The sequence below is a fragment of the Clytia hemisphaerica genome, unplaced genomic scaffold (assembly GCF_902728285.1).
Source record: "Clytia hemisphaerica strain Z4C2 unplaced genomic scaffold, Clytia hemisphaerica genome assembly, whole genome shotgun sequence".
Classification (NCBI taxonomy): Eukaryota; Metazoa; Cnidaria; class Hydrozoa; order Leptothecata; family Clytiidae; genus Clytia; species Clytia hemisphaerica.
In genome coordinates, this window is record NW_027104374.1 from 329287 (window position 1) to 354602 (window position 25316).

Here is a 25316-nt window from a genome sequence, read left to right on the forward strand (position 1 = left end):
TTGCAAAATTTATTCGTTCGGTATATTTTGGAATCCTAAAATTTGTTCGGTATCGAAAATAGACCTTAATATAGCTATAGGTGGAAATCTCGGTACAGCGGCTATTGAGGTAACTTTATTCTTAAATGTTCACCCCCTACAATGAGAGTCAGATAAATTAGAGTATGCATCACAGGGTTCAAAATAGCTCAGTTATTCTATACCATTAAAATTTCAAGTCCATTCATGTCTTTCTTTTAAGTGAGTGTTCTCAGAAAAACCGCAAATATGTGCTAACTCGACAATTCAACAACAGTGTGTTGCATAACATAAATAAAATATGTTTCAGCAACATGATTTCTTGACGCACCGTTTCGTGTTTGCTTAAACGACAAAATAAGGTCAGAAAAAGGGTCAAATAGTTTTACTTCTGAGAAAAGTTAAGTTTTCACTTCAAATATTTTCAAGAAAAGGGTAGGAAGTGTAATGTCTTATAAAAAATGATTGGCAGTCTGCACATTTTGATACATTGATTGCTCTTGAAAGACAAAATGAACAATTAAAAGTAAAACCTTGTTGGAAAGATAATTTGTAGTATTTGTGGAAGATTCCAAAGCTTTACAACTTTTGAAAATTTTAGAAAAAAAAAGAATAATTTTTTTCTAATGTACCAAAAATCTTAAATATATACTTTTCAGAGCTTTGAGGTTTTTCCTAAATTAGTCGAATTTAATGAAGTTTCTTGGAAAATTTCATCGAAAGGCAATTAATCTTTTTTAATTCATAATATATGTATTTACATCGTTTATATTATCTCGCTTTAAATATTTTACACACTTTTAAAAATTTCTACATAAAAAAATGGAAAACTGAATACTGCATAGTGAGTGGTCTGTCGAAAGATTTGTATCTCATTCAAAGAATGAAAATTTCGGTGAACTATAGATTATTTATTGAGAAACATGTGCAATCCACTGTAAGAGTTTTAATCTTTAATTAAAAGATTCTATTTAAAAATCGTCTAAACAAAATCTTGATTATATTTTTAAAAATTCAAAATTCTCTTATAATTTTTTTTTGAATAAATAAATTAAAAATCATACGCAAAATCTATCAAGATAACATTTCCTAATAAATATAAAGTGTACAGTTCAATGTGTTCAAACATTAAATTCATTTCATATATAAGTTCTGAAATTTCTGCTTCCCCTCGTTTCCGCAAAGTCTTATCGGTCGAAGGCTGACATTGTTTTTCAAAGGTTCATACACAGTCAAACAATTGCGGATATTTATTAAGTTATTTCTATATAGAGATGAAGTGGTTTTAACTTGACACACATTGTGGGGTTTAGGAAAAACTATACGACGACCATGGCCTCACTGACCGGCATACTTATGACAGCGGTAATAATTGGTACCGGATCACCTCGATGCAACAAGAAGACCTGCAAATGAAAGAAAAGTTAAGCGAGGATATTAAGAGCGAGTGAAAGTTTTTTTACAGTGAGCCACAAAATATTGTGTAACAAAACTACTGAATGCCCCTTCCCTAATATCAATATCAAAGTTAATCATGAAATTTATTTGTAGAAGCCCCAAAATACACGCTTTTTTATAAGAATACACTTTATAAGAATGTCCATGATGAAAATGGTCAAAAAATTAAAAATATGCTAAGCATATCACCATCATGGAATTTGGCAGCTAAACCTAAGAATGCCATTTTTAGAGCATGTTCAATTATAAATTGTCAATTACCCCCAAGTAAGGCTCATTCCTTTTACAAAAATTCCATTTTATCCTTGAGACGTATGTACTAAATGTTAAATCTAGTCGGAATAGGATCCTAACCTAAGAATACTGTAAAAATATTTTTGGATAATTTTCCCAAAAAAGTTAAGAATATCCATGATGAAATGGATTTACACCATTCTTATAAAAAAAAAGCGTGTACATTGAAGGCGTTTTAAAGGCGTTTTTGTGGTTGGCAAGGCAAAGGTTTCAGACATACATGTTTATACCTGCAAAGGTACATTAAGTGCATATTGCAGATATGGTTTTCTCTTTTTTATTTGGTCAATGATGTAATGTTGGGTGTTTCACAATCCGCACAAGAGGGCTTAAGGAAAAGATTACAAGTAAAAAATGCTTTGAATGGGTTGAAGTAAAAAACATGGCCCTTATTTGTGAGCTTTATTTAGTGTTATCTAAATACACACAAAAAAGCACACATGTGACTTTTTTCAAAAATTCTGAGAATTTTAAAAAGCGAAGTGACACGAATGATAAGGAAAGAAAGGATTTGGGACAGGAGAGAGTATCATACCTTGATTTTATCAGAGACAGCGTTTTCTGTGATGCATTCGACAAATGTTTCATAAGTGTATGCAATGCCTGGTAGTAGTAGAGGTACCTATTCGAAAAGAAAACGAAAAAGAATGATAAGAAAATAAGCTCTAGTTTAGACAGCCAACTTTCTGCCCTGCCAATTCAAAATAAAATATTGCAAGTAAATCTTAAAGTTGTCTCTTAATTTTGAAAGAACAAGACATTAATTTTATCAATCGTACAAGTATGGTTGTTTACCACAAGTCAATTTTGTTAGTCGACTATTGAAATTAATTCAAGCAAATACTGAAAAAATCTCGCTTCGGTACAGTTATTTCCCCAATTTTCTAAAACGAGTGATTTACATTTAAATTTCATTCAAACGATTTCTTTAGATTTCTTAAGATTTTGTGTCAGTCAACATTTTACGTGTTTAAAATACCCTTTACACTTTCATTGGAAAACACGACAATTACCTGAATACTAGGTTTAGCAATTTTATATAATTTATGATCGGCCATGAAAGTAAGGAGAAGATCTGTAGAAGGTGAGGAGGATGAAGTGTTTTGAACTGACATGATCAACTTGAAACCTGGTCCTATGCCTTGAACCTGAAACGGAATGATTATAAGAGGTTATGAGAGTTTTGAATTCTTTAAAAAACAGACCAAACATTCTTTAAAAAACAGACCAAACATTCTTTGAAACAATGGAATTCCCGAATTTCTAACTCGTGAGAATGTTTCGTAATTCTTTCTAAAAATAACAGAAGAATGCCACAGAAAGATAATTATCAAAGTAGAAAAGGCAAAAAAAATAAAAAATACCTGAGCAGATAATTTGAGTGGGTCATCAAAAGACGAAGATACTGGGTTAGAGCTTGTTTGAATGGTTTTGACCAATGAACGCGCTGCATTCAGTCGTATTTTGAATAAATCTGATTGAAACACTTGATGCATTTCTAGGAGGAGAATACAAGAAAAGGGAAAAATTCATGGCACAGCTCAAATTGCAAGCAAAGTTAAATCCTTAACGAAGCCTGGGCTTCATTATTTTTATGAGAGCCAGACCAGAATTATTTTATAAGTAACAAACCTTTGGCGCATTCCTTTTCACGTAAAGCTTGATCGACAAATAATTTCGTTTTCCGTGGTATGGGTATCTTAGCTAATTGTGAAACAGGCGTAGCTAAAAAAGATTGATAAAGCAAATGATTAAAAGAGCTGTGTTTATCAATGGGTCATTCCGTTTTATATCCATACAAGAGGATGGACGAACATTTTCGAGGGAGTGAGCCGAGAAGAATTTCCGGTGGGGGGTCTAAAGGAGCACTTAGTACACATTTTTCAAGGGGGCTCAAGACTGATTTTAGTTTGTTCACCCTCACTTAAAAGGTACGAAAATAATTTTTGAAACGTTTTTTTTGTTGAAAATTTTGATATTTTCCAGAGGGTATCAACACATTCCAAAGAATTTCTTTGACGTGAAAAGGTTCGTCCACCCCCCAGTATGGATTTTTAATGGAAAAGCCGAATTTGGTCCACTGATTCAAAACCTCCAAAGAATCCTTTAAACAAGTTCTTTCTTGTTGAATGCAGTAAGTTATCGAAGTAAAATATTTCAACCAGGTTATTCAGCAATAATCTTACTTTGTACTACACAAATGTAAACAGGATTTCCGATCCCCGTTTTACGGAGAAAATGTTATAGAAAATCTAATGTCTTCAGAGCTATGAAGAAATCTCACCGGACGAATGATCGCTGCCATCGAAGCTTGCTGTTCGTTTTAATATCTTCACTATCAAACCACCGCCTATGAAAAGTTTTAAGCAATTAAATCCACTGTCATACCCCTTGTTTGTTTAGCTGTGATTAAGTTAACCCAAAAGGCCACAAAATTTGTCATTATAAAAAAAATCGTACTTTTCAAAAGTTATGATGCAGAATACAGTCCCGATAGTCACTTCTCTAACCTTTAAGTCAATTAAAGAACAAATAGAATTCAAGTATTTCATCGGAGACCGCGCTGTTAATGTAAAACTGCAATGGAGTCTCTTTAACTCGAATGTCACCTTAACTCGAGCAAATTTGTGTTCCCCGTGCGTGACCGAGTAGTATTCTATTAATGTATTATATATTACATCTCTAGATATAATATATTGTAATATATTGTACTATTAATATTAAACTAATGTTTTGATGATCAAAGAAATCTGTAATTTTTTACCAATTGTCGTCATGACCAGAGCACCATCCTCTCTCCCGAAACGTCCGAATTTCATACCATGAACCACGTCCTATAAAATAAAAATGCAAAAAACCTATGTTGAGCACTACGGGTAACTAATTTCCGTAGGAACTAATTTGAGCGGGAACTATAAGTTACGCGGTTTTGTTTCTACCGCGAAAACTAGTAACCGCGGGAGCCAATATTTACTGGCAACATATAAATAATCCCAAGGAAATGAAAGAATTTCGGAAAAATTGGGTCGGTGTCATCCGCATAAAATGAGCTCAGCGAATTAAACAAATTTCACAAAGAACTCAGAAGGAATTTGAAATTCTTATCACAAAGATTTTGGAATGTTTAGCAAGAAAGTTCAGAGAATTGCATTTTGCACCTTTGTACCAAAAATCAAAAGATTCCTATGATTCAATCCTGAGAAAAGTTAGTAACAGACGAACGAACGAACGGACGGCAAATTTTGTCAAAAATCGCTAAATTAAATCCCTGCCAAAATTTCAAAAATCGGCCATTTGCCAAATTAAATTTCCTCCAAAACGAAATTCTATGGAGAATATGCATTTCTTAGTAAAATACTGTAAAACCAATCGTTTATTTAACTTCCAAGACTCACCTGCGTATGAAGTGTACTAGCCAGTACTTTATCCCTATATATTCGTACTTCTGCATTGTCAAGAGCTACCAGCACTGAAAAGACAGAAAACATTGAAAAGTTACACACAGGGGGTTAGGACAGGCGAAAGAAGAGTAATTGGAAGCCGTAAAAAAGCCAGATCTTTCCGCAATTATGGAAGTTAGTATTGTCTGACAAAATTGCTACATTACATTGCAATCACATATAAAATTGATAAATCTTTTAAAAGCTACGAGGATACTTACAAGCTTTATATCCTTTAGATTTATGGTTGAGAGTAGACATAGTGGTGATTTGCGCTGGTAAATGGTTCGCCCATAACTTCTTACCCTAAATTTGTAAGTAAACGTTTCAGAAAAAATGATGGTGAGAAATACAGTAGACACGATTTCAAAAAAATGAATTTGAATTTTATCTTTTGTTATTTAGGATATAATTAAATGGTGTTAAAACAAAATTCAGAACAGAATTTCATAAAGAAAATCGATTTCTTGGAATAGAACAGATTCTTCGATCTGAATCTGAGACGAAAATGCTAAATTATAAACCTTACTTTGAAAATCAAATATCTAACCATGTGTATTGGTGTCTGGACCTTAGGACGATCAATTATGTAACCATGTGTATTGATGTCTGGACCTTAGGACGATCAATTATGTAACCATGTGTATTGATGTCTGGACCTTAGGACAATCAATTATCTAATTACCTTCGTCGTGAAACAAGTGATAGTCTTGTCCATACATCCAACAACGAGAGTTTTGCCAACTCTCTCCAATCCAACTATGGGTGAATGCATTTCAAATGCCAGTTTTGCTGGCCCACTACCTCTGCAAACGAGACAAATAAATTATGTCCAATGTTTTATAATAAGACCTTTACTTGGTACCTCGTTTTTTCCATATGGTTTATTTTTCAATTCCCTTTGTTCAATATATTTTCCTAACAAATACATTTAAAATAAGACTGAGGCAATTCTGACAAAGAAATATCAGTGCCCCACATTTTTGAAATGTGAATTTCAGTTTCATAAGCTTTTACACTTCACAATTATATTGTGTCTAAAAAAATATGTATCTTTTTAAAAATCAGTCACCTTCTCTCTGATAAAGTAAAAACGACTTTCAGGTCGAATTTTTTGTTCATTTTCTATTCCTAGGATTCATTCAGGTAGAATATAAGAATAGAAGCTCACTTTTTCAACATGTAGACTTTGGCATCTCGACAAGCGATAGTGATCCGGTAATCCACATCAAACAATCCGGAAACATCAATGAATACCGGCACACTTTTGACACTGTGCTGTAAAAATAAGAAATGAAATTTTTTAATCCGTTGAAGATATAGTATTGTGTTTAAAAAATCCAAGGCTAGCACTGGCGCAATAACATAAAATAAGATATGATAAATTTTCAAAACCTACTACATATAATATACTTTCAATAATGAAATGAAAAGGTTTTCACAGTTCTGTTTCATTAATTCAACGAATATTGGATGGTCTATAAATCGAGTCGAAAAAAAGGTGAAAATCTATCTTGATCAAGCGCCATTAAAAAAAACAATCAATGTTTTTTCTAACAAAATACCGCCCTGGGGGCTTAAGATGTTGATAATTTTGTGAACTTACCTTGCTTAATATGGTGAATGCTTCAGGATCAAGGATGAAAACTTCTTTACTTTCAGAGCCTACAACAAGACAACTGATTGATCCTTCATCACTGGAACTCTTCATCAATGTGTCCATACACGTCACCACTGACTATTAAATAAGTTGAAAGTTGAGATAAAACGAAATCGAAACGGAAGACATTTTTTTACATCAAGATTGTCATGTTCGCTTTACCTATCTCTTAATTTATTTTGTATGAAAATCAAGAAGATTGTGGTAAAATCAATTGCTGTTCGATGTGGCGAGTCTATCTGGTGACCTAAGAACTACCTCTTATTTCAGTAGCAGGATAAAGGTGAAAAGCGGATACAGATGACAATGGGGAAGAAAAATCTTTCGATTTTTGATCTTGAAAAATCCAGTAATGATTAAAAAGTTTCAAGTATCTTTTCAATTGGCTTTAGCATTCATTTATGTCTTTCTTCGCAAGATTTAGCTTGATAAAAACCAACCTGCTTTTTCAGAGGGGTGTGTTTGTGTACTGCTGCGAAAGCTTCAATTTCTTCAGGTGGTAGATTCAATAACCTTGATAAGAAGTGAAACAAAGTAGAAAATTCAAACTTATTTAGAAAGTAGAATGACTGATTTTTGATTGAAAAGGTGAAAATCTATAAACGCCTAAAATTTAGAATCCAGCTTTAAGAGAAAAAACTGAAAGGAAACTAAAGCAAGAATATCATGAACACGATTTAATTGCTTACTTTAAAGATCGAACAGTCAATCCAGACGATCCGACATCATCTCTAAAAAGAAACAATCAAAAAACTAATTATTTGGAAAATTTATTTAAAAAAATAATAAATAAATGAGGCGAAAATAAAAAAATGTTGTGTTTCCGGAAACCGGCCGGGTGAAAAATGATAATTTTCTGACCCGGCCACAGGCTATGGGTTCATCTATATGGTTCATCATAAAGAAAATCAAGTTGACCGTTCAAGCCATCAAAGTCGTTTGATTAGATATTTCCGCTTGTAAATCAAGTTTTGTTCGTTAGTAGTTGATACATTAGTATTCATACTGTTTGTACATAAAATTTATCTTTAAAGTTCTATTTCAATGATCTAAAGTTATCAAAAAAAGGAAAAAAAAGATTTTTTCCTGCTGGCCGGATGAAATTTTATTTTCCTTCACCCGCATTCCGGAAACACTACATTTTTTAATTTTTGCCTGATACAAAAAATTTCAGTTGATTAGTTGGTTGAGGCCAGTTTTGGACTGGCCCATTTATTGAAATGGACGTTTCGAAATGGTTGCTTCATAGATAAAAACCCATAGTGACCTTTTGGGGAATTAAGAACGTTGAAAAAGCTTATTGATCTGATTTTCAGGTAATTAGAAAGCTATATTGGGTCGCAATAGACTTAGGCTGCACAGTAGACAGCTCCAGGCTTTTAGGCTGGATATCCAGACCATAAACTATTTCACCGTCTAGTTTTTTTATAATCTTGTCTCTGGTTTACGGTCTGGTCCAACTAACTCGTCTGCAGGGATATTTGTCCCTGCATATGCGAGTGCATCTGATTGGCCAATACGCGACCAGTCACTGATCAGAATCTCTGCGGGATTTTATATATTTTTCTGTGCGCGCGCATAATTTATGGAAAAAGCTGACCTTGCAAAAAAAGATAAACAAATGAAAATGAAAACACAGGTTTATTTTTAAACAAAATGGCCGCTGGAAAGGAGCCTTTATAAATGTGGCTAATGTTTTGATGTAGTTTAAAGAAGTTTTAAAAAGTTTTTTGAGTTTGTATAAAAGAGGTTTTATAGTAAGTTAATTATGTGTGTCTGCCTGGGTTTACAAAGTTTTGATAGTCTGTCAACAAGGGTTCACTCACAGGCAGTCTTTTTTAGTTTCACCAGACTCTAAAATTTTAGAAACTTTGTATGATGAGGTAAAAGTTTTTTTGGCCTGAGAAAGACTTTAAAGTTATACCTGACAGAAGCGAGCATTTCATACAACATTGCAATATCAATCATCTCCTCTTTTGATTGGTTCCACAAATCTTTCTCTATGGGATTCACCTTAAAAAAGATGGGATTTAACTTGCAGAAACACTAATTCAGTGAGAGACAGTGGAAAGAGGAAGTATCGGGTGCACCACAAAAATATCTCTCTCTTACAACTCACCCTATCTTCTTCCCAATGGAATTAGAAATAGAGAGAGAAAATTCACTCAAAATGTCACACTCAGTACATAGAGTAAATTTTTTGGTTAATTTTTGCTAGCTCACGCAAGCTGTGAGATGAGGCAAGTAAAACTTCATCTCATATTTAATATATTTCTTGATTCACTTACATCACCAAGTGGAAGTGAAAATTTGAAGTATGGTCTCAAATTTTTGTAGATATAAATGAATGGTCCAGACGCAACAGCAATAGCTGAAAAAAATGTATGAAAATTATATCTGCGGTCAAATGAAAACAAATGTTCTATTCACTTAAGCTATACATGGTATAGACTTCTTCACGTTTTACCAAAAAAGGAATGATAAAAATAGTCAAGTTATATCTACAATCAGCGCCAACATATAATGGCAATTTCGGGTATTTTAACGTTTTTCAGAATTTAAAGCTCGGGCGAGAACTGCAATTTTAGTACTTCCACTTTGTTTCATTGGATTTTTCTTTTGGGAGGGGTTAACTGGCTTCCAGGCTATATTCTCAGCCTTATTGGAACATTTTTTTAACTTTTAGATCCTAAAATCCTAAGCTCCTAAGTCTTAAGTCTAATGTTAAAACTCATCTTCCCAACCATACTTCAAAGCACTTAAAAATCACTTGCGGTTTTAAAGTTTTGAGCAAATTCCCCTTTTGTGCCATATATTTTGGCGCCGATTGTAGTATTATTTTCTTTTTGTAAGATTTCCTGAAATATCTGATATACCTGGAGAGCGTGGTTCATTTGTATCCATATGAAAAGTGGCTACAGCTGTTGGTAAATCAATGATGGCGCTCTCAGACATGACAGATGTGCCTGAAAAGGTTAAATAGAGACTAAAAACACACACAGTGAGAAAAAATAAAAATTCTACAAGTTCATTCTAAAGAAATTATCTAAAGAATTATTACCCATGGTAACCTAATAATCTATTATAGGATTTTTATAGCAAAGAGCCTTTTTTGGCAAAACCTCAGGAATGGATGATAATAAAATAATGATGGCAATCAGTTTGAAGTTAGATTATTAGCCCTGTAGTGTCATATTGCACTCTCCAATTTGCATTTGACTAAATTGCTAAAGAGATAAAACCAGATGGTTTGAAATATTGAACAAGTGGATTCCTTCTATTGTATTGAACTATAAGCCTCGAACTTATTTTTCAAAATCAAATTTTCAAGTTGCTTTTAATTACTTCTTTTGTTTGAGAATACAAGAGCTACATTAGGTGCTAAAGAAAGAATTCAATTTTTAAACCTTTGTAGACTTTAAGCTTCATGTTAGACTGTCCTGTTCCAAGATCTGCTACCACAAGCTTAAAGAAAGAGAATTTATGACATACAACAACCAACTGTATCAACTTTATGCAAAAGTCTTAGGAAATTTAAGCAAGAGTAATATAATTTTCAACAATTTCCAAAATGTAGACAGTAACATACCCGGATTCAAAGAATAGCAAAACTAACAAACACAAATTTTATTATACCTTGTATTCTCCATCTGCTTGTAAATCTGCTAATGCTATTTAGAATAGAAAGAACAAGAATGAACATTATAATAATAACAATTCTCAAGAAAAATGTTTTCAGAGTTATATTTGTGTACTATATAAACAGACAGCTTTTCCGATGCTTTAATTTGAAAATTGGATCTTGACCTTTTCAGACTATGTGTGCAAAACTTCACGTTTTTTACAGAGTTGGTAATATTCTACATGCTTGCTTTATGCACAACCCCAGGTCACTCTAATTTAGCTTAAATTTTGACAAGACTATTATTGTCACTACCTAATACTGGTCAATAACCGTTACCAATTCTATAGACTAAAAGGCTTTAATATAACACACGAAAGTGCAAATTTTATCCGGTCTGTAAGGATACATAATTAAAATATTAAAAAGAAGGCTAAGTATTGACCATGTGCTTATAATCAGCTAGATTTAATATGCCAAATTTGAGAAAACAATGTACAAGTTAAAGAAAGAAGTTGTCTAGGATTTTAAAAATTTGCCCAAACTGTCAAAATTTCATGAAAAATAATAAAATTAAAAGATAAGTTCAACAAAGGTACAAAGGTTCTCCTAAAATACAGTGAAAAAATATTAACACTGGACTTTGTATTTAAATTTAAAAGACTGCCCTGAATAGAAACCCTTAACAGGAATGAAGCAGAACTTGGAAAAACAAATAAAAAAACATTAAAAGACAGATTTATACCGATGCATGAGGTAAAAGTATTGAGTGAGGCCACTGGATTGAAATGAGCGTCTAACCATGGTGAAGGTCTGGTAAATGATAAGATATATTTTGCTTTTATAGATATTTTGTTTGACCCAATCTTTATTTAATTCACTGGTTCTTTCTTTGGAATAAATGACTTGCAGGACAAAATTATTGTTTAAATTTCTAGAATTTACAATTTATTAGTGCTAGTTATATCATGGTTTTTAGGGAAATTTGGTCAAAATTTCTCAAAGTCACTTTTAACAGATTAACATCTAGGCACAAACGGGAAACGTCAATCAGTCATGAGATTACAGACGTTTCTTAGACTAAATTTTCAAACTTACTTTTTCAGTGCCTCTTCTTTTGAGTCTTCAGCAACCATATTTGGATTTAACTAAAAATGGAATGAAAGCTCAGTAGACTTTAATCAAATATTAAATCTAACAGAAAAGTAAACATTTGGTTCTCCAGAACAATTCCATAACTTTAGAATTTGGGATCGATTTCAAAAACTTGATTCTTTGTTTAATTTTCCAATATCTCTTGGTTATTCACGGAGCTCAACTATTCAATGATTAAAAACTTTAAAAAATTGATTACAAAATTGATTACAATAACAACTTTTAGAAACCTAAAAATAAATAATGGGTTGAAAGCCTCAAAAGCAGCACTTTCAGTAATTTCTTAGTCTTCATTCTAACTTTTTGAAACTTCTCCAATTAAATGTTTTAATTAAAACATTTTATTGAGGTTAGTGTAAACCACAGGTCACAGGTCACGGGTCACAGGTCACGGGTCACAGGTCACAGGTCAGTGTTGACAGGTCAGCTTCAATTACTGTAAAACACAAAGAAAATGCATGAAAAACAGCTGTTAATGTCAAAAATATAATTCCAAAGGTATTTTATTGATCTAGAACTATTTCAAAGCTAAAAATCTGATGATGACTGGCTGCTCTTTGCAGAGGACACCCGGTTCTGTATTGAGCGGTCTAGGAGTCGTCTCATTAGAACCGTCTACGCAATGGTTTATACTGCCACCAGCTTGCGAGACACTGACGCTCAGTTTTTGGATCGAGTGCGTTAAGTCCAGCGTGAACCACTAGGGAACAAGACCAGCGCACTCTCACCTCATCCACGATGGATTGTGGAATCGATACCTAGCACAGTCACCGACAGGCTTCTTGAGTTTCTGTCTACCCAATTCCCCTCACATGGCATGGGTTGGCCCGGGCGAAGGTACATTCACTTGCCAAGTGAATCACAGCACCGAGCGAGAATCGAACCCTGACCTCCTGGACGGCAGTCAAGATTGATAACCACTACACTACTGCGCCTATAATCTACCCACGTGCTTACCGCGTGATTTCGCGTTTTATGCTGTGTATAACACAGACCTGTAATATACTTGTATTATATATTACATCTATATCACACATATTGTCTTTTCAACGTTATATGCATGTTACATTATGTTATATACAAAGAATAAAGAAATATTCAAATATCGATCTCACCTTTGCTTTAAACAGCCCTCTAACAGGAAAATAGCTATTTCACAATCACTATGTCATATCTCATTTTATCTCCTGCATCACCTTGGGTATGATAACAAGAATTGATGAAAATAGCGTCAATGGGATTATATTTTACAAAGGTTTCAATATTTTTATCCCCTGCTTTGTATTTTTGATAAAATGACGTCACTATTTTCATCTCTCTAAAACAGCTCTCTTGGAGTATTTATTGTTTTCGAAACCTGTCAATCTATATCCACTTGCAGTGTCAGCATCCTATTATGCATGAAGAATATTTTATTGTTAATTGGTGTACGAAACCTCATACTTTGAGATAACATCCTTATTTACATAATTTAAGTGTCATTTGTTGTCAATATTTGGGGTTGATGATTTGTCGTTTAAGTCTTCTAAATAACTAAAGACTTATAACTTATAACTTAATATTTTGATAATACATTTCCATTACATATTATAATATGTTATGAGTTGTATGTTACAAGTGCATTACAGTTTTCCGGTCTGTAATTTGTATGACCTGTAACCTATGACTCGTAACCTGTGACCTGTGACCCGTGACATATGACCTGTGTTTTACACTAACCACTTTTATTGCTTGTAATTCTATAGAAATCTGTATAACAAATGCTATGTAAGCTTTTAGCTACTAAGGCTGGCAAGTATATGAAAAAGTTATCAAAAAGTTCAAAAACCAAATGTTTTCGATGATCATGATGTAATTTTGAATTGATTTGAAATCAAAAACTCCAGCCAAATTTCGACATAGATTATAAATTTGTAATTATTGAAGTTTCATTCATACATCTGTTGAAATAGACCAGTGTCCAAGATTCAGAAAAGCCTTAAAACAGGCATTAAGGTATTAGGAAAAAATAGTACTGAGTGTAGTACCGAGTGGCTCACAAAAAATTATAAGACTTTGTCATTGTCTGCCACTCTTACCACACTCACCACGGCCTGTCGTTTGTGAAGATTGACCTCCAAGCAGGACGAGAGAATTTTTTAAAAGCTTGCTTGAGACTGCTCTTTTAACGGCCCTTTCTTGAGCAAGAGACTTCCAAGCGGCGTCTGGAGTGGTCGATACTCTGATTCTAAAAAACTCAATCTTCGAAAGTACGATCTTTTTCAAAAATAGAATTGAGGAGACATCAAGTTTAGCATTTTAAAATCTTTTCGATATGAACCTGATGTATGATTAAAATTGTTAAAAAGGTGTATCAATAGTAAAATTATCGATAGCTTGATTTATTTTATCGATAACTGCAGATTCTTCTTTGATGGTCTGGCTTGTATCGATAAGGAAATTCGATGAAATCTATCATTGGAAAGTCTTTCTCGATAAAGTTTTATTGTTAAAAAATTCTATCGATGAATTCTATTGCTAAAAATGATAAGGACAATAAGGCTTTTTCGATAAAATTGGTCACGAGACGTTTGTAAAAGCTACAAAGAAAGCGAGTTGATAAAACTAAGCATTTAAGAGGCGTTCGTGAAAATTACGAAGAAAGCAATTTGATAAAACTAAGCATACGAGATGCTTGTGAAAGAAATGTAGAAAACGAGTTGATATTTGTTGACTATTATTTTAAAACTTACAAAGAAAAACAAGTTGATAAAAGTGTGTACTAGAAACTCTAGTGAAATTTATGAACAAAACAACAATGCTTTAGAGAAGCTCGCTGATGTTACAAACAGATCGGCTATAAACAAAAGTTGTGGCTAAGAAACAGGGGTGTTCTGTTTTTTAAAAACTCTGTTATCGTACTCATGCAACCTACTATGCCTTAAGACATTTTTGTTTGTAAAAGTTTGGACACTTAAAAACACTACAATGAATTCTAAGTTGTATCGATAAAGTTTTATCGCTAATTTTCTATTGCAAATTTTGTAATTGTTATCGATAAGTTTCTATCACTAAATTGTGGCCATCGGGACAAAGTGGACCGGGCATTTGACTATTCTAGGGCCCCTTTAGCGGCCTTGAAGCCTCTTCGCTATGGTTGCTTTTCATGATCGACCATGTATCGGCTCTTTCGATATTTGAACGGCCATAACGGTAAAAAGGCCGGTCCATTAGAGGCCAAACTTGACTTTCGTGTACTCCAAATCGCTTGGGGAGTCACATTTACCAGTGTGTATTAATACAATATTAACTGTTTTGGAGGGCCGTACGGGGAAACATTACCTGAGGGCGCAAGTTCAGACCGAGCTTGCGATGTCTGAACTCGCGCCAGAGGGCAATATTTTCCCCAGCCCTCCAAAACAGTTAATATATATTGTCTTTATTAATTGGTGGGAAAAAAGGAATAAATTTTTATTCTTCTATTATCATTCATTCTTTCAATGTGACTAAAATATTGACAAAAACAAAAAATCATGTTTCTTAAAATTTTGAAAACAAAAAGTACAAAACATTCGAGTTATAACAATGCACAAAACAACTGAAAACTATTGCACGGCATGACTGAAAACAACCATCACGTGATGGTAAAACCATAAATAACAATGGAACTAAACTCGTGATTCAACTGGATTCAACCATATTAGGATTTTTGAACGTTCAAATGTTCATTGCAACATATAGAAAAAAAAATAAAATGGAACAAAAGGACTTCAAAGAGAAAACTTCATTCAGACTCATAGGAAAACCAAGTCATTCATGCTGTTTTAGTTTTCAGAATTTTTAACATTTATATTGAAAGTACAATTGTTCAACGTAGCACCTTCAAACAAATATTTGAAGCCAGATTGATACGATGCGTTGCTTGTTTTTATCTGAGCTGTTTGATTATTTTTATGTTGGTGTGCATTATTTATCATGTCGGACATTTCCTGTTGTTGTTTGGAGGACACTGTGTGGTACGACGAGAGACTTTTGATATTCTTATGACCACTCAACTGGGCAACGTGTATAGGATGTACGTTTGAAGGTTTGTTCACTTGCCAAGTGAACCGTTGTGAGTGGGAATCGAACCTTGGTCGCCTGTACAGGAATCAAGGTTGATGTCCACTATACCACAACACCTATTGTATATAGTAGGTCATACTGTCTACCACTTTCACCACTCTCCGCGGTCACACAGCAATTGAACAATTACTTAATTAGCAACTCCAGAAGTCAGGCAACTTTCGTTGACGTCAAACCGAATGTTTCATTTTTCCGTGAACTTTGAATCCTTCGAACTTTTTTCTATGTATATATGCTAAAGCGTTCCAGTTTTTACCAAAAGAAAACCTGTGATCTTAGCTTTCCATCCGTATATAACAACTGTGGACGGCAAATTGGTAAAGTGCCAAACGTTTTGCAACATTTTCCAAATTGTTTTCCGTATTTGTATGTTTATCAGAAAAAGGGTGAGGAATTCAAAAATCACAATCGCTAATTCTAGTTCTTTCATTTTCATGTAGCTTTTTTCAATTTTTTGCTTCTTTAGCATGGGAATGTCCCCAAAAAAAGTTTTTATTTCTGCCGAGATGGATTTTCTTTTGATCTGGGGTTTCTCCTTTCAGAAATACTTATTCTTTACTTATAACTTTTTGTTCCTCCATTTCCAGAGGCCCTTTGAAAATGGGTCCTACCACCTTTTTTGACTCATTTCAAACTTTTCCAAGCTATTTTCTTCAAAAACAAAAATAAAACAATGCAATGTCTTCTTTTTTCAAAAAAAGATATATACCGGGTGACCCACGAAAAAGTTCAGACGTTTCCCGACGTCTTGAGGCCAAAAAAATGTCCCAAAGTGCTTGGAGTTTTGATATTTAGAAAGTAGATATCCTAACTTAAAATTTGAGCTATCACTTTTTAAATTTGACCAACTTGTTCTATGCTTATGAGCTTTTAAAGTCAAAATTCACTTTGCGGAAAGTGTAAAAAACACGTAAAAAAGGGGTATCAAATTTGGTATGTTTAGACGTTTTTGATATACAGTTTTTGAAAAGAATCTATGAAAGCGCCAATTTTTATAAAAACTAGTCTTGTTTTAAACAAAAACTACTTTCAAAGGTGTTTTTATTAATTATTAATATCATAAAGCTCGTTAAATAAGTCAATTTGTAAGTGATTTTCTAATTGATTGCATGAATTTAATACCTCTTTTTTACGTGTTTTTTACACTTTTCGAAAAGTGAATTTTGACTTTAAAAGCTCATAAGTAGAGAACAAGTTGGTCAAATTTAAAAAGTGAGGGCTCAAATTTTAAGTTAGGATATCTACTTTCTAAATATCAAAACTCCAAGCACTTTGGGACATTTGTTCGACCTCAAGACGTCGGGAAACGTCTGAACTTTTTCGTGGGTCACCCAGTATATCTGTCGTTATTTTCATAAATATACTAAATATTTTACAAATATTTTTATATAATAATATTCTAAGACCATCAAAGAATTCTCCCTCCAAATTTCAGGTCTCTAGCTACACTAGAAAAAGAGATTAGCAAAATTAAAGAAGCATGACTAGAAAAAAAAATTTATTTCTTTTTTGACACATATTTTGAATTTTTCCAAGCTATTTTCCTAACCTTTTTTTGACATTTTTAGTCAAATTTTTGACACTAAAATTTGAATATCTTTACCACCACTTATCCTCTGGCGGAGGCCTATGACCCCTATTTTCTTTCTTTTTCAAAGCTCTACACAAGATAGGATATATATATAGGTTTTGAAGAAAAAAATTAAAATTTGAAAAATCTTCTGGAGTTGCTAACTTAATACCGCAATGCATATACCTTATTGCTAGGTGATGAAAGGGATTTATTATCATTATATTTTGCTAGCGGAAAGAGCCCTCACCCAGCCAATCATCAGATCACACATTTAATGTTACGGAGTGGTTATATCCACGTCAGGTTATTTTTAGAAAGGACGTGGACCTAACACCGTTCGCTCAATCTTGTTATATCCACGTCAAACTATTTATACTTTGCATTTTCGGTTGAGGATCAGCTGCAGTGACCGAGTGGTTAAGGGAATGCCCCTGGAGCTATTGGTTCTTTTCTTGTGCGAGTTTGAGCCCCAGTTAAAATCTAAAGTTTTTAAAAAGCGAGAAAAGATCCTGCTCAGTTCATCACGGCTCAATTCACTGCCGCAGCTGGACTGGCTGAGGCTGAGAATTGGCAGACAGCTTGACAACTGAAAACACAGAAAGAAGGTATAATATTCCTAGCTTCTTGAGGCATTTTGTCACACTATTTGGTGAAAGCTTAAGTTTGCTTGACACTTGAGAAATCAAAACAAAAGACTAGATATTTAGCAATAAAGTCAAGGTAAAAGGGTCAGTTTATCTGCTTATGCACTATACAAAGTGTAAGTGGAGCAAGTTTTTACTGCGGAGGAGCCAGGAGGTGGCGGGAGTCCTGTCCTGTTCTGAGACAAGGCAAGAAGTCTTATCATTCAACGTTAAAATTTGGGTGCAGTTCACAATTTAGTTTGAGTCTTTTAATATGGGTCTGAGGGTATGTATGGCTATGGGGTGTTTTTGCCCACTGACGCACTGTTATGACGACTGCGATTGATCTGAGTGGTGCACACTACTACGCTGGTTGTATCCATACCATATGGATCATGGATGTGAGTTCGGAGAACTTTCTTTTGTTTTGGCATCTAAATGCAGTTTCTATTCAGAGTTTTTTATTTCTCCCTGTTTTCTACTTTGCTATCTTCAATCCTGATTTTCTGACTTTTTAAATGTTTTTGACTGTTTCTTCCTAAGTGCTTTTACTGAAATCTGCCTATACCGGCAAGTCACTTACCCCAGCTCGAATCACCAAAATGCAAGTAACCTTGTTTTACAAACCCTGAAGCCCAGTCGCGGCAGATTATCGTTGTTCACAAATAATACTGTGTAATTCACAGACCTTAAATTCAAATAACTTCTAACCCTACCAGAGTCCATATAAGCCATATAAGGATCCCTGCTATGGGATCTTATGCTATGTTTAGTCACTGACACTGGGTTCAAGTGCCCCTTAAAAGGCCTTCAGCCTTGAGACTCTTGGAGAAGATCTTTCCAGGAAGTTGACAAGACAGAATTGGTCGATAGATACGTAAATTTGTATGAAGTTCCAGAAGAAATATCGATATCGTATACTCAGTCATTACAGGAGCTTAAACAGTGGCCAAAATTGAGGTCAAATGACACTAAAGGCTTCAGACGTTTCTACAGTTTCCTGATGAAGTACAAGACAACCATTCTATCCATGAAGTCACCGAGTCTTGCTGAGTGTTTTGACGTGATTACCGAAATTCCACACCCCCCACCTCCAGGTGTCATCAGAGGATAAGTATGAGAAACCTGACGTGGATATAGCCAATCCTCTTATATCCATGTCAGGTGTAATACGATAGTATATGAACCTGACGTGGAAATAGTGACGCTGAGTTGATCATGTTATTTCCATGTCAGGTGTAATACGATGATCATGTTATATCCACGTCAGGTGTAATACGATAGTATATGAACCTGACGTGGATATAGCTGATCCTGTTATATCCACCTCAGGTGTAATACGATAGAATGGGAGACCTAACGTGGATATAGCTAATCGTATTATGTCCACGTCAGGTGTAATGGGATAGAATGGGAGACCTGACATGGATATAGCCAATCCTCTTATGTCCACGTCAGGTGTAATACGATAGAATGGGAGACCTGACGTGGATATAGCTAATCGTCTCATGTCCACGTCAGGTGTAATGGGATAGTATGGGAGACCTGACGTGGATATAGTCAATCAGTGCTGCAAATAGGGAAATTTCAGTTGGCCGGTAAATTTTCGAGTGTAACGAGCAGGGGGTCTGGCGGAACCATATTAGAAAATTTTGTAGTCTGTAATGACCTTTAGATTGGCTAAACACCTATTTTGATTTAAAAACTGCTCCTCTTTTAATTAGAAGCGCTATTAATCTAAAATTTTAACCGGACAAAATGAAAAACTGAGCTTCAGAATGACCGGTAGAAACTACAAAATGACCGGTATTTACCGGTCACCGGCCGTTATTTGCAGCACTGGTCAATCCTCTTATGTCCACGTCAGGTGTAATACCGGGTGCGCCACAAAAAAGTTTCTCTCTTTAAAACTTATTTTCTTGAAATCTAAAATTTTTAAAAGAACCATTCCTATTTCATTGGAAAGAAGAAAGATAAACTTAAAATTTGATGGGTCATTTATTAAATTCGATTCATTAGATCAAAAGTTATGCTCAATTGAATAAAAAAATTACTTTCGAAAAGTGCTCAAAAACGTTAAAAATCGACCTATCAAATTAAACAGAAGCATAATTACATGATACATCAGTATTTTCGTTTCAGTCATTAAAAATGATAATTAGCTGTCTAAATGACCTCTTCTTATTTAAAGGAAGGTTGAATTTCAATGAAAGGAAGAAAATTCTTCGAAAAAGGCCAAAAAATCTGGTAAAATTCATAAAAATACATCAAATATGGGTTTCGTGGTAGATCCAGCCTTACATAGACTTTATCGAGTCTAGAACCAAAAATCTGAGGAAAATTTCGGTAAATTTAAATCAAATTGATTTTGATGAAGATTTTAAACCCTTTTGACCCTTCAGTTTCAAAATTTATGTGTTTAGTTACTGAAAAATTCTCTTAATCATGTAAAGGCTATTGCGATTGCCAATTTAAAGTAAAAATTTGATAGGTCGATTTCAAACGTTTTCGAGCACATTCTGAAATTGACTTTTTTATTCAATTGAGCATAACTTTTGATTTAATGAATCGAATTTAATAAATGACCCATCAAATTTTAAGTTTATCTTTCTTCTTTCCAATGAAATAGGAATGGTTCTTTTAAAGTTTTTAGATTTCAAGAAAATTAGTTTTAAAGAGAGAAACTTTTTTGTGGCGCACCCGGTAGGATAGTATGGGAGACCTGACGTGGATATAGCTAATCGTCTTATGTCCACGTCAGGTGTAATGGGATAGTATGGGAGACCTGACGTGGATATAGCTAATTGTCTTATGTCCACGTCAGGTGTAATAGGATAGTATGGGAGACCTGACGTGGATATAGCTAATCGTCTTATGTCCACGTCAGGTGTAATACGATAGCATGGGAGACCTGACGTGGATATAGCCAATCCACTTATGTCCACGTCAGGTGTAATACGATAGAATGGGAGACCTGACGTGGATATAGCTAATCGTCTTATGTCCACGTCAGGTGTAATGGGATAGTATGGGAGACTTGACGTGGATATAGCCAATCCTCTTATGTCCACGTCAGGTGTAATGGGATAGTATGGGAGACCTGACGTGGATATAGCCAATCCTCTTATGTCCACGTCAGGTGTAATGGGATAGTAGTAAGGGAGACCTGATGTGGATATAGCCAATCCTCTTATGTCCACGTCAGGTGTAATGGGATAGTATGGGAGACCTGACGTGGATATAGCCAATCCTCTTATGTCCACGTCAGGTGTAATGGGATAGTATGGGAGACCTGACGTGGATATAGCCAATCCTCTTATGTCCACGCCAGGTGTAATAGGATAGTATGGGAGACCTGACGTGGATATAGTCAATCCTTTTATGTCCACATCAGGTGCAATAGGATAGTATGGGAGACCTGACGTGGATATAACCAATCCTCTTATGTCCACGTCAGGTGTAATAGGATAGTATGGGAGACCTGACGTGGATATAGCCAATCCTCTTATGTCCACGTCAGGTGTAATAGGATAGTATGGGAGACCTGACGTGAATATAGCTAATTCTCCTATGTCCACGTCAGGTGTAATGGGATAGTATGGAAAACCTGACGTGGATATAGCCAATCCTTTTATGTGGATTTCCACACGCTACGGCTATATCCACGGCAAACTTTTTCTGTTAGGCGGCTATCTTAAATATTTCCCGTTCGCGTCGCCCGACGGACTCACCCTCAAAACATAAATCCCGAGTCGGACAAGTCGGAAAAATGTCGGAAAAAGTTTTTGATAGCTTCAGTAAGCACTTCTTTGAATCATCATTCGCTACGAGTTTTTATTTACTTAACCCACATTGAGTCCCGTTTGAGTTTTTTCATGTACCCTTATTGAAATTTTCAAGTCAAAATTCGGCGACGCGGTAGGGCCAATAACCCCGAGAGCCGAAATAAGGTCCGCTTTTAAGGTTCACACATGCGCGCGCACATTTAATTTGGCAAATCAAAGATGGTGGCAGGAGATTTCGTTGATTGCCGACTTGATTCTTCGGGATTTCCTAGATTTAAAAAACCCGACAAAATTTACTACCGACCGACCGACCGACTGGATTTGAAGATGTTTTATGACGCGAACAGAACATATTTTAGATTGTCGCCACGACCCTGCCCATGCCCCGGACAGTCCGGGGTTTTTTTGATGCGTGCCCGGGGTCCGTATTATTTGTTTTTGAGAGACTACCCCGGACGCCCAAGACAGCCCGCGCGGTCGCTTTTTATAGAATCGCTGACCGCGTGGGCTTTTTTCTAATTTTCTAATATACGTCCGGGGTAAATTTATGGTACAAAAATTGGAGCCCCGGACGTAGGTCTGGGGAAAAAGTTATTTTTTTCAGACCCCAGACATTTGCCCCGGACTGTCCGGGGCATAGGCAGGGTCGTTTGTCGCCTTAAATAAGATTTTTTCTGGGAAATTTTATAACCTGACGTGGACGTAACAACACGGTTAATGTTATTCTGGATGACCTGTGGTCAGGGGACTCTAAAAGGAGATTGATTTCCTTGATAGCGACTGCAGAAGTAGGATAGGTTTCGAAAAAAAAATTAAAATTTGAAGAGCTGCTATTCTGGAGGAATGGTCCATCATTTATAATTGCTGCCAAAAGAAGAGAGTTAGGTGGATTTAAAAGTTGTAATTGGTGTTTCACAAGAAAAAATAAAATCATTTAGCAAAGTATAACGTTAGGGTGCGCACTCGTCGGGATTTTTTGCGTGGAAAAAGTCGAAAATCAAAATTAGAACATTCCATCCATCATAACTTATCCTTAACAACCCCAAACTTGTTCATTCTTTTTTTTCAAATACTCAGAATTTATCAGAGAAAACAAGGAAAAAAACCCCATCCCATTACCTACCTTCAATAAAAAGATATACCATTTATTAGACATCAAGGTGGAAAAATGGCGACTCGGAATTCGTGGCACCACCGTCTACCTTGACCACCATTTTTCAAATGGCTATCACTAATGAGCTGGATTAGTTATAGACTCGCGGTTTTTTTTATAAAACGTGGGAAAGATAGTACTTTAGTTTGTCACGTGGTAGCCTTTTCGATAATCTAGGGGCCGTCTTTAAATCGAGACAAAAGAAGAAATTTCGATTTTTCGGCACTTTCCTGAAATTTTTATCAGGGCTACCATATATGGTTGGAAAGCTAAGGGTTTCAGCTTTTCATTGGTAAAATTTGTTTTTAGCTATCATTTCCAGCTCATTAGCGATAGGCTAAAGTTTAACAGTCATCGGGCCGATTTTCAGACCGCGCCAGCAAAACTCCTCACGCCCAGCCACACGGAAGACTAGATTTCATCCGCCATTTTTGGCGTGATACCTAGATTTTCTCCAAAAATAGAAAAAATCGCACGTTAAAAAGTACTTCATAAGATTCTTACCATTCCATTTAGGTGGGAAAGAAAGATTGAGCTCTTGACTTGCTCGGGGGACCGAGCTATAATCCCTAGAAAAAGCTTCACTTTTCCCAGTAGTAAATTCCTAAATTGACATCTTATTTATAAAATGCGGGAAACTCACTTTCTGTTTTTCTTTGTGATAATACAAACAGCAGTTCGTTTAATTCCTAATTTGGAATTATTTTTTTGGGGCGTTAATAATCCATCCGCGAATGAAATTTTTCAATTTTTTGCACAGTTATCATATTTGGTATACCGAATCTATTGGTCATACTTTGAATTTGCGAATGTAGCTTGTTTCAGAGATATTAAACTTTTAAATATTTCTTCCTAATTAGGAATTTTTTTCTTCCTAATTAAGAATAAGATTCCTAATTAGGAATACTAGTAAAAGTAAGAAACCAATTTTAACAAATGACCCCTCATTTTTCTCACAAAGGTAAGGACTTTCAAATAAAATTAGTTTGGCTTTCAAAATTTGAGGGGAAAATTTTGGCCTGACCACCCTAATAACGTAAAGATATTCTTACCTTTCAAACTTTGAATGTCTTGAAGGAGAAAATGTGTGAGAAAATTGGATGGAACTGTCTTCTCTAAACTTCGTCCGGTAGCTTGGGTCTACCATTTATGTTTATGTTTTGGAAAGTCTCATTACTAAGTTGGCCTTTATTCTTTAAAGCTTTTTTCCAGAAAAACCTGGCAAAAATATTTCTAGTATGATCGATGGGTTTGGGTTAATAACAATGAAATTTTATACTTACTAGATCTCATCCGTTTCGTCTGATAATAGTAGGTTCAACTCAACTTACTAGGAATTAAAATTTGTATTCCAAAGTAGATGATATTTAGATATATACGCGCCAAGCGAAGCGAAGGAGTAGGGTAGGAATGAGGAAGGAGAAAACCTCCAGGATGTCCAACTTTTTTTCTATTTTTCATTTCTTTACTATCTTTCTCTTGTTTCTTTTGACTGACCAAGTGAAACTTGATTTTTGTTAATACTGTCAGATATTAATGTTTGCTAAATTTGTTACCCTTTCAGAACGAAAAATCAAAAAAAATTTCCTAATTTTAACCCTGAAAATACACTGTTCTGTTTAGTAGTGTCGACGCGTCGCGCACACGTCCAAGCAATTTTCCATTGTTTTGATTTTAGTGATCGCTGGAAACTACGGGGGAGAGCGTGAAAAAACGATAGGTAAAAATTTGGTTTTCATGAGGAAACTCAGCAGAAAAAACGGTAGGTGTAAAGAACCCCTTTTAATCATAACTTCTTTTCCTCATGATGAATTTTTATGAAATTTTCAGTAGAGATCCATAAAATTATCATTGATATCATGTTCAAATATAAGTCATTCTTTTTAAGGCTGCAATCACAAATATCTTCGTTACGCGTCGCCCGACCGACTCTCAAAAATTGAGTAGAATTGAGTCGGTAAATTTGTCTGACTTTTTCTGTCAATGACCTTTCCTTCGTTCAAAAATTTTATTTTTGCCGAGTTTTTCAAGCGATTTCTAGCATTCACAGCATTTTGACTTTGTTTATCATTACATGCGCCATTTTGGGGTCGGAGGTCACAGTGTCCAAAGGTGATAATTTTAAATCACCCATTACACGCGGTTGTTTTGGCTGCTGGCTGGCTGGCAGTTTCCTCCAGCAAGAATACACTCAAAAAATGGATGGAAAAATGGAAACCCGAAAACTTTTAGACCGACCGACCGACCGACTGGCATGGGTTGACCCGGGCGAATGTTTGTTCACTTGCCAAGTGAACCGTTGTGATTGGGAATCGAAACCTTGGTTGCCTGTACAGGACAATTAGTCACACTAGCGTCCCGCCAAAATGCGTATCAAAGATTAATGCTGCGAAAGCGCCATATCGTTTACTTGACTCGCAAGCAAGAAATT

General features: G+C 35.0%; 1 protein-coding gene across 2 annotated transcripts; it reads right to left on the bottom strand.

Moving 5' to 3' along the window:
- Nucleotides 1–1247: 1247 nt before the first annotated feature.
- LOC136818725 (Bardet-Biedl syndrome 1 protein homolog) lies at nt 1248–24025 on the bottom strand. Of its 2 annotated transcripts, XM_067074961.1 has the most exons (22): nt 23938–24025; nt 11591–11640; nt 11238–11305; nt 10507–10541; nt 10278–10335; nt 9747–9836; nt 9159–9241; nt 8795–8883; nt 7560–7601; nt 7311–7383; nt 6817–6948; nt 6382–6488; nt 5896–6016; nt 5432–5516; nt 5166–5239; nt 4535–4604; nt 4055–4120; nt 3403–3495; nt 3135–3268; nt 2784–2918; nt 2306–2392; nt 1248–1424 (listed from the first exon to the last, which is right to left on the bottom strand). In XM_067074961.1, the coding sequence occupies exons 2-22, from the start codon at nt 11626–11628 to the stop codon at nt 1338–1340; spliced, it is 1767 nt and encodes a 588-aa protein (XP_066931062.1). In that variant the 5' UTR covers nt 11629–11640; nt 23938–24025; the 3' UTR covers nt 1248–1337. The 2 variants fall into 2 exon arrangements, with proteins under 2 accessions (XP_066931062.1, XP_066931063.1); XM_067074962.1 differs by lacking the exon at nt 11238–11305 and having other exon boundaries at nt 23938–23954.
- Between the last annotated feature and the right edge of the window lie 1291 nt (nt 24026–25316).